Raw genomic sequence first — 14,341 nt, 5'->3', positions numbered from 1 at the left:
TATTGTACTATATACATTAAAAGTTTAGTGAAATGCACGACAATTAAAAAATATCGATTCAAAGCGGAATAATAATAAAAACATTTCTCGCTTCAGTGAGTCGATTCAGACTGAACTGTAAGATTCGATTCTTTGAATCAAAACCCTTCCCACACATTTGTTTAACAGCGATCAACTCAGAAACAAATAATTACGCCTGCCAATAATTATAGCAAGACATAGTGTCAGACTTTGGACTTAAATTTTTTTTATTTATTTTGCCTTCAATAAAAAGGATTTTTAGATTCTACAGATGAATGAATCGCGAGTCGACTCCCAGTTCACAGGGAGTCATGTGTCAGAAGGTCGTGAGTTGATCCTGACACATATATTTACAGTGTTGGGTATAATGCATTACTAAGTAATTAATTACTGTAAATTATTTTTTCGTTGAAAAAATTAAAGTAAGGGATTACTCTTAATTTTTCAGTAATTTAATTAGTTACTTCTGAAGTAATTGTGTTAAACACTGTATAGACTATAGAACAATTCTATATAAAACAATAGTGAATTTAAAATCGAAATTTAACGTCTAATGTTAAAATGTATTTAACGCCGCCCCTTTAAATTCTTTGGCCAGTTCATGAATAATTTATTTGATTTCATATGAGTTATTTGAAAGAACTAAAAGAACAGTTTCATGTCTATCCTTGTATTTTTCATCTGGTCGAGGTTGATCAGGGTTTTAGACAGTAATTAGTAATAAGTAATGCAATTACTTTCCAGACAGAGTAATTAGTACAGTAATCTAATTACACTGTAGAAGATGTAATTAATTTTTTAGAGTAACTTACCCAACACTGTGTATATAAATATATATATATATATATATATATATATATATATATATATATATATATATATATATATATACATACATACAATCTATTACATTCACTTGATCTGTTGAAAATTGTTAATAGTTTATTTTCTTAATATGAGTTTTGAATCTTCCAATACACGATCTGAGCTATTTAGAAATGACTCATTATTTATGCTGTTATTATACTATATACGTTAGCAGTTCAGTGAAATACACGACTATTAAAAAAAATATATCGATTCAAAGCCGAATAATAATAATAAAAAATGTCTCGATTTAGTGAGTCGATACTGACTGAACTTCAAGACTCGATTCTTTGAATCAAAACCCTCTCCACACATTTGTGTGACAGCGATCGACTCTAAAACAATAATAGCAACACGTGTTTCAGACTTTTGTTGTTTTGCCTTCAATAAAAAGGATTTTGCGACTTTACAGATGAATGAAACGCGAGTCGACTCCCAGTTCACAGGGAGTCATGTGTCAGAAGGTCGTGAGGTGAGCGGATAGAGAGCAGCGACCAGCCGCCGTATAACCCCAAACATCCACCGCTTTTCCTTCCAGGCAGACTCCAGGGGAAACATGGAGAGGAAAAGGTGGGAGTGCTCGGCTCTCCCGAATGGTTGGAAAAGGGAAGAAGTGACCAGAAAGTCGGGCTTGTCCGCGGGGAAAAGTGATGTCTATTATTTTAGGTACTGCAGCGGGATTAGCCGGAGTGCAGCGAGACAAGACACTAAACTGCATTTATATGTTCGTTTACAGTGACTAAATAGATTTATATCGCGTAAGCGAGTCATTTAACACGTTATTACACCTGTTTAGGTTAGTTTTCAAGAGCGAAAATGACAATAATCTTGTTTTGGTGTCTCGCGCGAGTTAGCACGTGTTAGCAGTTACGCTAACTCAGTGTTGTTGTTTTTAGTTCTTTAAGTCATCATTATGTGCGAGTTCTAGTTGAGTCCGTATTATCTTAACTGTATGAAAATCAGCATTTATTATACGAACATGTACTGTATTATAAACAGACAGTACTACTCATGCGTTTGTGAACACTTAATCCCAACAATGCTTCCTTATGAAAAGGATAGCTGGATTAACAATTTAGAGTTATGCTTTTATTGAATATCAAAGATCTTGCTTGGATGAAAAAACCCATAAACTTGCACGGAAAGAGGGACTTGAGTAGGGTTGCCATGCAGTGTTTTTAAACATATTGCTTCTCTCATTCCTTCCAACATAATTCCCAAATATGTGTGATATTTACAAAGGACATGAATGTTTATAGAGAAATATACCTTAAACATTGTGTTAATTTTAAAAAAAGTTACTCGGAGGACAAAAATTTCAGCGTCAAAAAACTGGCATAAAAATATTTTATATTAATATTATTTTCCACATTCAGTGAGTTAATTTTTTTAACCAACATCAGTCCTGATCATAACTACCAAATATTCATTCATTTTCAGGATTTTAACCCTTTAAATGCCAGTTTATTTACGTAATGCCACTGTTGTTTTTTACACACACACATTTCTCAATACACACATGCAAAACACACCCACACAATTTTATCTGCATAATTTATTCAATTGTCCTGCAGTGCTCTATAATACAGCAAACAGAAAATAGGGGAAAAGCTTGTATTTGCTCCATAGGCTAAACATGAGAAAAATGGCACCATCTGGTGGAAAATATTAAACATGTAAATTTTGAACTCGGGGCTCTGGAATGAAAGCATAACATCATAGAATTCATGATTTTATGCTTTAATGGCACTGGGATCAGATATTGCAGTTTTAATGGGTTTCAATGGGGACATTTTTGTCCGGAAGGTCCTGAGTGTAACTATTTTGTGTACACAGTGTATTATAGATGTATTATAGGAACTGAGGTTGAAATATCAAAGTTCCACCAAAAATACACACCTTTGGAAAAATATAGGCCATTGGCATTAACAGCCCAAAATGATTGGAAAAAAATGAAAAAGATGAAAATGTCCCGAAGGTCGCACAAGGGTTAAACGTTGCTTGTGAAAACATGGACATCTTGCTTTGAGTTGTAGCTGACAGATTTGTATGTTTTGAAATGTCTTGGAAGTGCTGTTGTCTGTGTGGTGAATAACGAATATTTCTCGAACTGTGTTTTCATCCGTAGTCCATCGGGAAAGAAGTTTCGGAGTAAGCCACAGCTGGCCCGTTACCTGGGAAACTCCATGGACCTGAGCTCTTTTGATTTCCGCACAGGGAAAATGCTTATGAGCAAACTAAACAAGAATAGACACCGGACACGCTATGATCACAATCAAAGCAAGGTAAACACTAGTGACAAAATCCACTGTTGCTGGTCAGTACAGTTTAATGTGATCCATTTTATACAGTCATGAAGTAAATCAAAAACCAAATGAAGCATTTTCTGTTCGGTTTCAGTTTTGGCGCTGTTGTAGAATCTGGAATAGTTGTCTTTATGGTGTTGGGAAATGGAGACAGTAAATCTGATATTATATAAGAGTGAAGTGCCTTAAGATGATGGTTTTCTCACCAGGGTAAACCTGATCTGAACACGTCACTACCGGTTCGACAGACAGCATCCATCTTCAAACAGCCGGTCACCAAAGTTACAAACCACCCCAGCAACAAGGTTAAGACGGACCCACAAAAAGCTGTTGAGCAGCCCAAACAGGTAAACTTTCCCAAACTGTCAGAATCCAATTGAAGAACCCATTGAGAATCTTCTGTATTGGGCCTAGAAAATATTGTTTTTGCTTTTTAAGGCCTGTTTTTTCCCCCCTGTATGAATAAACTCAAATAAATAAATAAAAGGAAAAGTTCACACTCATGTCACTTTAAACATGTATGATGTTTAGGACTGTAAATCAGTTAAAAAATGTAATACAATTAATTACAGGATATGCTGATTAATTAATTGAATTTATTGCAATTAATCGCATAAGTATTTGCTGAGAAAGCCCCTCAAATAACAATAATTCAATATATAATGATTAAATAAATGTAAATAGTGATATTTAAATAATATAGATATATATTTTATAAAAATAATAAATTAGATATTTATATTGTGATGAGTAAAGACAAGTAAAGCATTGATAAGACACAAAGTGACTTTAGAAAGCAGTATATTGTTCATTTCTATATTATTGAACATAAGCCTATATACATAACATAACCCATGGGCAGTATGGCCGAGATTGATTTTCTCAGGACACGTCAATGCACACAAATGCGTCAGACGGACACTTTCGGAGCATCTCACTTCGGTTGTGGCGTCATACCGTGTTTAGGTCGCTGTGTCGGGAAAAACACGTCTCGAGATCGTTGCATTTGGAATTGCGCTCTGTCCTCATCTTGTTGTCACTAGCGTCAAGCAAGTCTGGCCCTGCATCTGAAATCGCGTACTGTCACATTATGTACTGTATTTGATGAAGGACGCACTTCTCGGCCGGTAAAACAGTACGTTCTTAAGGTATGAATGTGAGTAGTATGAATAGATTTCGGACATACTTTATCCGGGGACATGGATATTGACCTGTGACCCAAATTTATGATTTAAGAGCAACAACTACGTAAATAATCCCTTCTGGTTTTGTTAAAGAGCACCTATTATGGTTTTTAAACGTGCCTAATTTAGTTTTAAAGGTCTCATACAATAGATTTACATGCATCCAAGGTCAAAAAACACTTTAATTTGCTCATAATTTAAATTGCAGCATTACCGTTTTTTCCCAGTGTCAAAAACGACTCGTTCAGTGATCCGTTCTGAAGGATTCATTCTAAACTCCTCCTTTCAGAGAGCCTACTCTGCTCTGATTGGTCAGATGTCCCAGTCTGTTGTGATTGGTCTACCGCTTAGTGTAGTGTTTGAGGGCGGGTCAAAGCTATTCGCGAGCAGCCAATGAAGACCAGAGGCGGGTTTTTTGTTACCAAATTACGTAGGTTAGTACAGGAAGTAAGTCTGGAATTACTAACGACTCGTTTCAGGTGTTCAGAATCGGTTCTTTCTTTTGGGAGTCAATAACTCTATTTGTCGTGCAAGTTTTTTTACATTCACCAACAGCTATATAACACACTACATGAAAGGTAATATTTGAAAAACCATAATAGGTTCTCTTTAAATAAGCAATGAAAACAACATTCTTGATATATATTACTTACAGTTGAAAAGAGCCGTCCAACTTGCAGTTCTCCGCCGTTCTTTTAAACCCAGTGTTTTAAATGTGACGTCTCCTCAGCTCCTGAGAGATTATGGTATCGTAAAGTGTCCAGTCGATCCACACTTCAGAATCTCAGCGGAAATACATGTGAACCCTTTAGAATTTGCTGGTTTTCTGCATTAATTGTTCATAAAATGTGATCTCATCTTCATCAGTCACAAGTATAGACAAACACAATGTGTTTAGGGATTAGACCTGCACATTGTTCAGAAGGAATTTTGGACCATTCTTCCTTACAGAACTGCTTCAGCTCAGCCATATTAGGATGTCTGGTGTGAACGTCTCTCTTGAGGTCATCTATAGTAGACTCATGAACAGAGATGTTAACCAGCTCCAATGATTCCTTCAAGTCTTTATCTGTCACTCTAGGGTTCTTCTTTACCTCACTGAGCATTCTGCGGTGTTCCCTTTGAGTCATCTTGGCTGGGCGGCCACTTCTAGTGAGAGTACCTATAGTACTAAATCATCTCCATTTATAGACAGTTTGTTTAACTATGGACAGATGAATATCTAAACTCTTCTAGATAACTGTGTAACCCTTTCCAGCTTTATGCAAAGCAACAATTCTTGAGGTCTTCTAAGATCTCTTGTTTTGCGAGGCATGGTCCACATCAGCAGATGCTTCTTGTGAATAGCAAACTCAAAATGTTTGAGTGCTTTTAATAAGTCAAAGTAGCTCAAACCCACACCTCCTATCTCATTTCATTAATTTAATGCCAGGTTTGCCAACTACTGACTCTAGCTTTTGTTGACTTCATTAGACTAGGGATTCACATACTTTTTCCAACCTACACTGTGAATGTTTGATTGATGTATTCAATATGTACAATAACCAAACAGTAATTTGTGTGTTATTAGTTAAAACAGATTGTGTTTGTTCATTATTGTAACTTGGATGAAGATCAAACCAGATTTTAAGACAAATTTATACATAAATGCAGGTAATTCCAAAGGGTGCACATACTTTTTCTTTCCACTGTAGTAGGTCATCACGGTATTTCTCGCTTACTGTTTTATGAATACTGAAGATTTGGACATACTACTGATGGCATGCTGTTTTTGGCAAACAGTATAGTAGGGACGTAAGGATTCAGAGGCAGCAAGAGTGTGGTTTGTTCTCTTTATAAGTGGTGTGTTGCCTATACAGCTGGAGTTTCGCTTACTGCCCCCTGGAGAAAACAAGTGGTACTTCAAGTTTGAATCGCTGCAATGATAGGAATATTCCATATAACTGTCCGGGAACACAATTCATTGTATACATTTTTTTAATGCATTATATTTTATATAATTAACCGCACTGAATTAATGCATTAAATCGACATCCCTAATAATGTTATATATCCGTGGAAAGGAGTTAGAAGAATGTCACTCTGCTCTTTTCCATACAACAAAGTGGATGGTGACTAAATTGCAGTCTGAAGTGTTTTATATACTGTATAAACATTATCAACTGTCTGACACACTGTTCTCTAGCTGACGTATCTGCATCAGCCATTCAAAACCAAAATCAGCTGTCAAACTCCAGCAAGGACAAAACTGTCAGTGATGTAAACGCATAGAAACTTTTTTTTTTTCCTAGTCAGGGAACATTATATAATTTTTTGCAGTGTAATAACTTTTGTCCTGTTTAATTCACAGCTGTTCTGGGAGAAAAAGCTGAGTGGACTCAATGCGTATGATATAGCAGAGGAACTGGTGAAGACTATGGATCTTCCTAAAGGTTTGCAAGGTGAGTGTAGTAATAATAATAATAATAAAAAAAAGGTGGTTCTCAAAAGACCTCTCACAGACCCAGAAAGCGCACACACTAAAATGTTTCTCTATTTGAGCCATAAAGCTACATTATGCATTGGTTCATTTATGGATGTTTAAAGGAATATTCTGGGTTCAAAACAAGTTAAGCTCAATCTACAGCATTTGTAGCATAATGTTGATTACCACAACATACAACTCGTTCCTCCTTTTCTTTAAAAAAGCACAAATCTGTGTTCCAGTGAGACATTTACAATAGAAGTCAATGGGCTCAATTTTTGGAGGGTTTAAATGCCAAAATGTGAAGCTTATAATTTTATAAAAGCACTTACATTAATTCTCCTCTTAAAACTCGTGTATTACCGGATTACAGTGTTTACAACGTTATGTCATCAGGGCAACGAAGTTGTAAAATTGTCTATAACTTCACACAGATGTGGTTAGTAAGTGATTTTATCACGGTAAAATCATGTTAACACACATATTATTTATGTCTTGTGGCTATACTTTTGAAATAGGGATTATAAATAATATGAGAATAAAGTAAACTCAACTCATTTTAATGTTTACAGATTTGGCCCCATTTGAAAACGGGTTTCAAAGTGCGTTTTTTTTTTTTTTTTTTTTAAACGATGCCGTTATCGTCTCCGTGTAAACATACAAAAACGCGAATTTGTGAAAACGATGACGTCATGTGCACGTGTTTTACGTGTTCAGTCTATAGGCATGCGCGCGAGTACTTCAAAACAACGCGCGAGACATTCAAAACTACAATGGTGGACTACAGGACTGTGTTTGTGCTGCTCAAGATTTTGAGTTTATTGACGCTTCTCTGTAGATTTACTGCATCACTACTACGACCAGCGATCGCCATCTTCATTGTTTGTATTCACCGCTCTGTGGAAGAATGCTTATGTGCGCAGGCGCGTAGTGTTTCTTTACAAAGTGACATCGCCAACTACTGGCCTGGCATGCATAATACAGCCTTTTTAGTCATTTTCGCAGATCCGTGTGAACGGGGATCGTTTTGACAACGTTGTCATCTGTACGTGAAACTTTTTAAAAAACGCAAAGGAAAAATGTTTCCGTTTTTAGTACATCGTTGTCGTGTAAACATACCCTAAGTTGGAACTCATTCTTATTTACAGAATTGCTCGATTTAGATGGCTGTTTAGGAGCAAGATAGAAAGCTGAAGAAAAGGATAGCTGATAAATGATAACAATAGTAAATATATATATATATAATGTGTTAAAAATGTTCTTAGTCTTTCCTTACTGTGATGGGGTGGCCCAGAGGCTAAAAGAGTCCAAATTAGATGTCTCAGATGCAATTTATAGTGAAACCAAAATCTCAATAATAACCAGAAGAAAAACAAAACAAGATTTGGTGCATAACGTTGGATTTTTCATTATAAACATGCCCAAAGTACACCAGGTACTCTTAGGGTGTGTTCACACTTGGCAGGTTTGGTTCGAACTCTGTTGCGATTGCTCTGTTAGTGCGGTTCATTTGAACAAGTGTGAACGCTGCCATCCGAACCTTGGTGCGCACCAATCAAGCGAATAGTGGGTCTCGTCCGCTTCCAAACGAACTCTGGTGCGGTTCGACTGATATATGAATGCAGCATGGACCAAAGACGTCTAAACTGACCAAAAACGAAGTAATTTGCCTTACAGACCTCAAGCATATCTGGTTCTGCTCATCATAGGAGCTATGTTGCCCATTACAGTTCGGTACAGACGTCAGAACCGCCGGCAGCCGTCCTTGCAGCATATCTTCATTTGTGTGTGCAACGGAGGAATTCCTGGCGCTGTTTTGACTCCTTTACACATTTTATTAGCTCTTCTTTTGTTCTCAGCTGGTAAAAATACCACCATATATATATACTGTATATATACATAAATATAACAAGCACATTTCGCCCAGCAGCCAGCATTGTTTTGGACGATCGGCAAGTTCCGTCGCAAAATATACGTCATAAAAGCTGTCCAATCAGATTGTGAATTTTTCCTGATGACTTTTGTTTTGTATCTTTAGGTTCAGTGTTAAAAATACCAGTGTGAACGCTAAGCGAACCAGGACTAAATGTACCATTTTCTTTTTTGGTCCGGACCAAGAGAACCGAACTACAAGTGTGAACACACCCTTATTTTGAAATATCTGCAGGGAAACAAAAAATGCACTCTTATAATCATTTACAGTGTATTTCAATATAAACACTACAAAGTGAACATTTTTAAATAACAACATGAGCAGTAGTTTCAATCAGAGTCACTTTCAATTGAATCAGAGTCACTTTCTCACTGAGAAAGTGACTCTGATTCAAACTGCTTACCTGAGCTTCTCAGTTCAAATCTTTTCATCTGATTCATTTTAAAAAAGCTCAGTTCTAAAGAGTCATTTGTTCTTGATTCGGACATCATGGCTTATGCTTTGTTTATTGTTGCGTGCAGCGAGCTCATCTCAACGGAAAGGATGAAAAGTGGAGTGAGAAACGCTGGCGTGCTCTGCAGATGTAATTAAATTACTCGGAAGATGATATCGGATGAAACCGCAGATGAACACACACAAAGTGTTCCTGACTCGCAATGATTTATTTTAGTCGCAGTCTAGAGCCCTGAAATACACTCTTTAACTTGTGAGTTGTACTCTACTGCAGGTGTTGGTCCAGGCTACTCAGATAAGACTCTTCTGTCAGCTCTCGCGAGCGCTCTTCACACAAGCTCAAGTCCAATCACAGGCCAGCTGTCTGCAGCGGTGGAGAAGAACCCTGGAGTCTGGCTGAACACATCACAGCCACTCTGCAAAACCTTTATGGTCACTGATGAAGACATCAGGTAGATACAACCAGCTCAGAGCTTTCATGCTATTGTAAAAGTCAAGTGAACATGTTGCATTATATTGATGGTACTTTAAAATGTACTGAATCATTGTGCTGCTGTTACAGGAAGCAGGAAGATCTGGTGTATAATGTGAGGAAGAGGCTGGAGGAAGCGCTCATGGCAGACATGTTAGCACACATAGAGGAATCTGCTGTTGATGCCAAATCACTGGAGGAAGAATCCAATGATGAGGAGATGGAGGCTGTATAACTGTAAGAGAAAATCATTTCATCACGTCAGTGAACTAGATGATTCTTCTGATAGAGGAGCTTTTCTGTCCCCCAGGATGATTTTTAATAAATAGATAAAAATATTGAAATCTAATACAAATATAAAAGTAAAATATGTAATATTTTAATAAATATTAATAAAATATTATCTTAAATTAGAGGAACTTTTTTGTCCCCCAGGATGATTTTTAATAAATAGATCAAAATATTTAAATATAATAAATAAAAATATTAAAGTAAAATATGTAATAGTTTAATAAATATTAATATAATATAATCTTTAATTAGAGGAACTTTTCTGTCTCCCAGGATTATTTGTAAATAAATAAAAAATATTTCAATATATTATTTCAATATAGAAAAATAAAATATGTAATTTGTAATAAATATTAATATAATTTAATCTTTAATTAGAGGAATTTTTCTGTCCCCCAGGATTATTTTTAAATAAATAAATAAATATTTCAATATATGTAATTTATGTATTTAATATTTTATTTTTATATTTTAATAAATATTAATATAATATAATCTTTAATTATAGGAACTTTTCTGTCCCCCAGCATGATTTTAAAGAAGAAAATGCTATTAATTCTAGGTTTTTTAAGTTTATATTATCATAGTTTTCACTTTTAATTGTTTCACTTGATTTTGGCGCCACCTACTGGATATTTCACTGGGAAACCGCAGCAAAACTTGTAATAACGCACGTCATTTCATTTTGCTAAAATGCTGCCACGGTCACACAATTTTCATGAGATCAGACTGGAATTAAAAATTCAAAGACAGTCAATTTCTTTTTATTTTAATAAATGTAAAGCTAATTGACAACTAGGGTCCAAGTCTCTTTTAAAGGGTTAGTTCATCCACAAATGATAATTCTCTCATGATTGACTCACATTTAAGCCATCCCGGATGTGTAAGTCTTTCGTTCTTCAGCAGAACTGAAGTGAAGATTGTTATAAGCACATTTAAGCTCACATTTTTGTCCATATAATACAAGTAAACAGGTGCCATCAGGCTGCTGGCTGTTTAATCTTTTCTCAAAAAGTGGGTGATGTCATTAATTCACAACATCACACATTAAACCACAATCCACTTTAAGATAGAGGTTATGATCAGATCTTTATTCCAACAAGTAAATAATGTTTTCATATAACAAAACCAAGCAGTTAAATTTTCCGAAGTGTCTGTAATTGAGGAATCACCCAAAGACACGTTTGTGGTGTTTGATGTTACTCTAATATCTCTGTGTGTCCACAGGTTAATCAGTGTCGACTAGACCTGGATCATCACAGTATTTTTACTCCCAACACCCAAAGACGCATTCACACGCTGAAGCTGATCCCTATACAGAAAACAAAACCTCTTTGACTCAACACTTTCTTCTCTAAAGCATCTGTGAAGTTCATATTTTACCCAGAACATTTCAAGCAACAGTTTTTATAAAACCACGTTCACTTTTTCTTAAACTTCTGTGTATTTTCTTTTTTAACCAGTTTAATATTTGGGGTTGGGCTGAGATTAATTCGATGAACGCAGGTTACATTTCTCTTTCACTATTTGTCCATGAAACTGACATTTAGTATTTAACAGCATAACTTACTAGGTTTGACTGATGTCTATTTACTGTCAACAGGTTTTCTCCAGGTTTTGACTTTGATAATGTAAACTAAGTGTTTTATGTTTTCAAATCATGGTTGTAACAATTTTTATACCTTTTTTTTTTCATAAAATAAATGCCTTGTTTTTATGACTTATGTAGGAGACATTGTACTATTAGTGCATATTGTTGTTTGATAGCTGGTACAAAAATGGTGCTCATGTATTGTCTTGGTTACTTTATATTTTAGCTTGTGATGCAGTTATTTGAGTGTTGACATAAGCTTTTACATTGGTGCTTTTATGTTTTAGTTTGGTTTTTCTAGGTCTTCCCAAGCTATGTTGCCATGAATCTGTCATTGTATAGCTGACATTATCATAAATGAAAAGGAAGAGGTAGTTTACAATATTTCTTATGTATCAGTTTTACATTTATGCATTTGGCAGATGCTTTTATCCAGTGCATTCAAGGAAAACCTTTGATCAGTTTGTGTGTTCCCTGGGAATCGAACCTGTGATAGTGGCGTTGCTAGCGCCATGCAGTTTACTTGGAACAGATCAAATCGTTTTTGATTTGACTGATTTCTTGATGTGGACTCAATCTCTCTGTGAAGATTACAGTGCAGAAATGAGCATAATACAGCTTTTGTATTGTAATTATTATTTCTCCAATGTGTTAAATTAATGCTCTTTTAAAAACACACTTTCCCTCCTTTTCTTTGGTTAGTGGATGACCTGGTTTTATTTTTGATTTGTTTAATCTTTACACAGTCATGCTTGTATATACATTTTGTACCCAAGTATTCTTTTACATATTGTTTTATTGTACTCCCATATTGGAAATATGTATACACTTTGGGTGGGAGGGGAGTGCATTTTGTATTTTAAATTTTTTTTTTTTTTTTTTGCAAGAAAGCGTAGATCAGGTTTATGAGGAAAAAACTGTTAAAACATACTTAGTTTTGTAAACTTTGAAATTAAAATTTTCTTGGAATGCAAACAAGTGTAATACAGTTTTTCTCAATTGCTTTGGCACAATCGTCGAGTGACTATTAAGCTTCAAACTATACGACTAACTATACGAACAGGTCATTTGTTCACATGACTATAGTCATTTATAATTGCTCTGGCACAAAATGAATTGAGTAAGACTTGCAGATCAAAATAGTTTGCATTCATTTGCTATTGAATGATATTACTCTCAAATGTAATTATACACGTTTATTGTGTAAAATAGAACAACCAACAATCACAATAACCTGTGATATTAGATACATAATAGTTATGTGGTATTGTTGTAATAGTTGTCAGATGGATAGACTTAGGCTAGATGGGGAACAATTCAATTTCCTCACAATTTAGAGCAATGTCTATACAGGTATGAATTCATCATTGTACACTACTCAGTGCTGTAATCTCCTTGTGTTTCAGTATTGACAAGTACATCCTGTATATGCAGAATATGTTACACAATGTGGGATATGTGTAACTGTATGATTTACAATATCTACTGTAAATTATTTGCTAAATTGCTTTATTATCTTTTATAGAGCGTGATGGAGCTGGAGGCTGATGAATCCCCACACATTTTTGTGTATGTCGATGAGGCAGGATTCAACTTGACCAAAGTCAGGAGACATGGCCGTAATATTATTGGTCACCGAGCCACTGTTGACGTGCCAGGCCAGAGTGGAGGGAACATTACGATGTGTGCTGCCATATGTGGGAATGGTGTACTCCGCCACATTCCCATCATTGGGCCCTATAACACACAACATCTCCTCAGTTTCCTGGAAACTCTTTACAGGGATCTCATTCCTGAGAATGAGAGGGGGTTGGTAAGAAATGACTTGCCAATGTATGTTATAGTTTGGGACAACGTAAGTTTCCATCCTTTAAATACAGTCAGGGAATGGAGTTTCTCCCACCATCCTCCCCATTCCTAAATCCCATTGAGGACTTCTTTTCTGCATGGAGATGGAAGGTCTATGATCACCGTCCTCACGACCAGTTGTCCTTACTGGGTGCAGTGGATGCTGGTTGTGAGGATATCACAGCAGATTGTTGTAGGGTGTGGCTGCGTCATGCATTGCAAGGGAGGATATCAGGTGTGATGTAGTTGAAATGTTGTGGCCAGAGAGGAGAGACTGGAAGACCCATGAGGTTGATGAACATGCAGCATATTTTCTTTCCTCTTGCACATATTGTAGTTCCTTATATATTGTAATATTGTAAACATTCAAGGGTATGTAAACTTTTGATCAGGGCCATTTGGGTGATTTCTGTTATCACTATGATTTGAAAAGGAGCCAAACAACTCTGTGATGATAAATGGCTTCATATGATCACCACCCTTAAATTAAAGACCAAGACAAAATCAATGCCAACATTTCACAAGCAAACTTATGAGCACAGCTGTACAATGTTAGCAACTGGACAATATTACATAGTGGGTAACTATCACACTTTCAGAGTACACTGTCATTTGACAAGATGTCTTTGCATTTTGACTGTCTTGGTCTCAGCAATGATAAAGGAACCTTTTGTTTTGATGACAATGATTTATTCATTGATGGGTTTATTTACATTTGAAACATGAATCTTTTGATTAAGTAATCACCTTTTGCAAGTCACATGTGGTGTGCTGAATGTACCACATGATGTGAGAATTATACTTAGAGTTTTGACAATTGTAAGTTTGTTTCAGTAAATGTGCCAAATCAGGGCTGGTGTTTTACTGGGGTTTTTTTTTTTTTTTAAAAAGCACTGAATGTAAAAATGTAA

The 14,341-nt window shown here is 35.7% G+C and overlaps 1 protein-coding gene across 2 annotated transcripts; it reads left to right on the top strand.

Moving 5' to 3' along the window:
• Positions 1-1,301: 1,301 nt before the first annotated feature.
• On the top strand, positions 1,302-12,530 carry LOC127443047 (methyl-CpG-binding domain protein 3-like). Of its 2 annotated transcripts, none has more exons than XM_051701525.1 (7): positions 1,302-1,458; positions 3,017-3,173; positions 3,404-3,541; positions 6,729-6,819; positions 9,503-9,680; positions 9,791-9,937; positions 11,219-12,529. In XM_051701525.1, the coding sequence occupies exons 1-6, from the start codon at positions 1,445-1,447 to the stop codon at positions 9,933-9,935; spliced, it is 723 nt and encodes a 240-aa protein (XP_051557485.1). In that variant the 5' UTR covers positions 1,302-1,444; the 3' UTR covers positions 9,936-9,937; positions 11,219-12,529. The 2 variants fall into 2 exon arrangements, with proteins under 2 accessions (XP_051557485.1, XP_051557484.1); XM_051701524.1 differs by having other exon boundaries at positions 1,331-1,554; positions 11,219-12,530.
• The last annotated feature ends 1,811 nt before the right edge of the window (positions 12,531-14,341 follow it).

The sequence above is a fragment of the Myxocyprinus asiaticus genome, chromosome 6 (assembly GCF_019703515.2).
Source record: "Myxocyprinus asiaticus isolate MX2 ecotype Aquarium Trade chromosome 6, UBuf_Myxa_2, whole genome shotgun sequence".
Taxonomy (NCBI): domain Eukaryota; kingdom Metazoa; phylum Chordata; class Actinopteri; order Cypriniformes; family Catostomidae; genus Myxocyprinus; species Myxocyprinus asiaticus.
The sequence above is the reverse complement of the archived record's forward strand: the minus strand, read 5'-3'. Positions and strand labels throughout refer to the sequence as shown.

What these genes read in the sequence shown, in the direction of transcription:
- LOC127443047 (XM_051701524.1), top strand. Translation starts at nt 1,445, where the DNA reads ATGGAGAGGAAAAGGTGGGAGTGCTCGGCTCTCCCGAATGGTTGGAAA. An exon ending in CTGTTGAGCAGCCCAAACAG is followed by an intron (nt 3,542 to 6,728) that starts GTAAACTTTCCC and finishes TTTAATTCACAG; the next exon opens with CTGTTCTGGGAGAAAAAGCT. An exon ending in TCTTCCTAAAGGTTTGCAAG is followed by an intron (nt 6,820 to 9,502) that starts GTGAGTGTAGTA and finishes ACTCTACTGCAG; the next exon opens with GTGTTGGTCCAGGCTACTCA.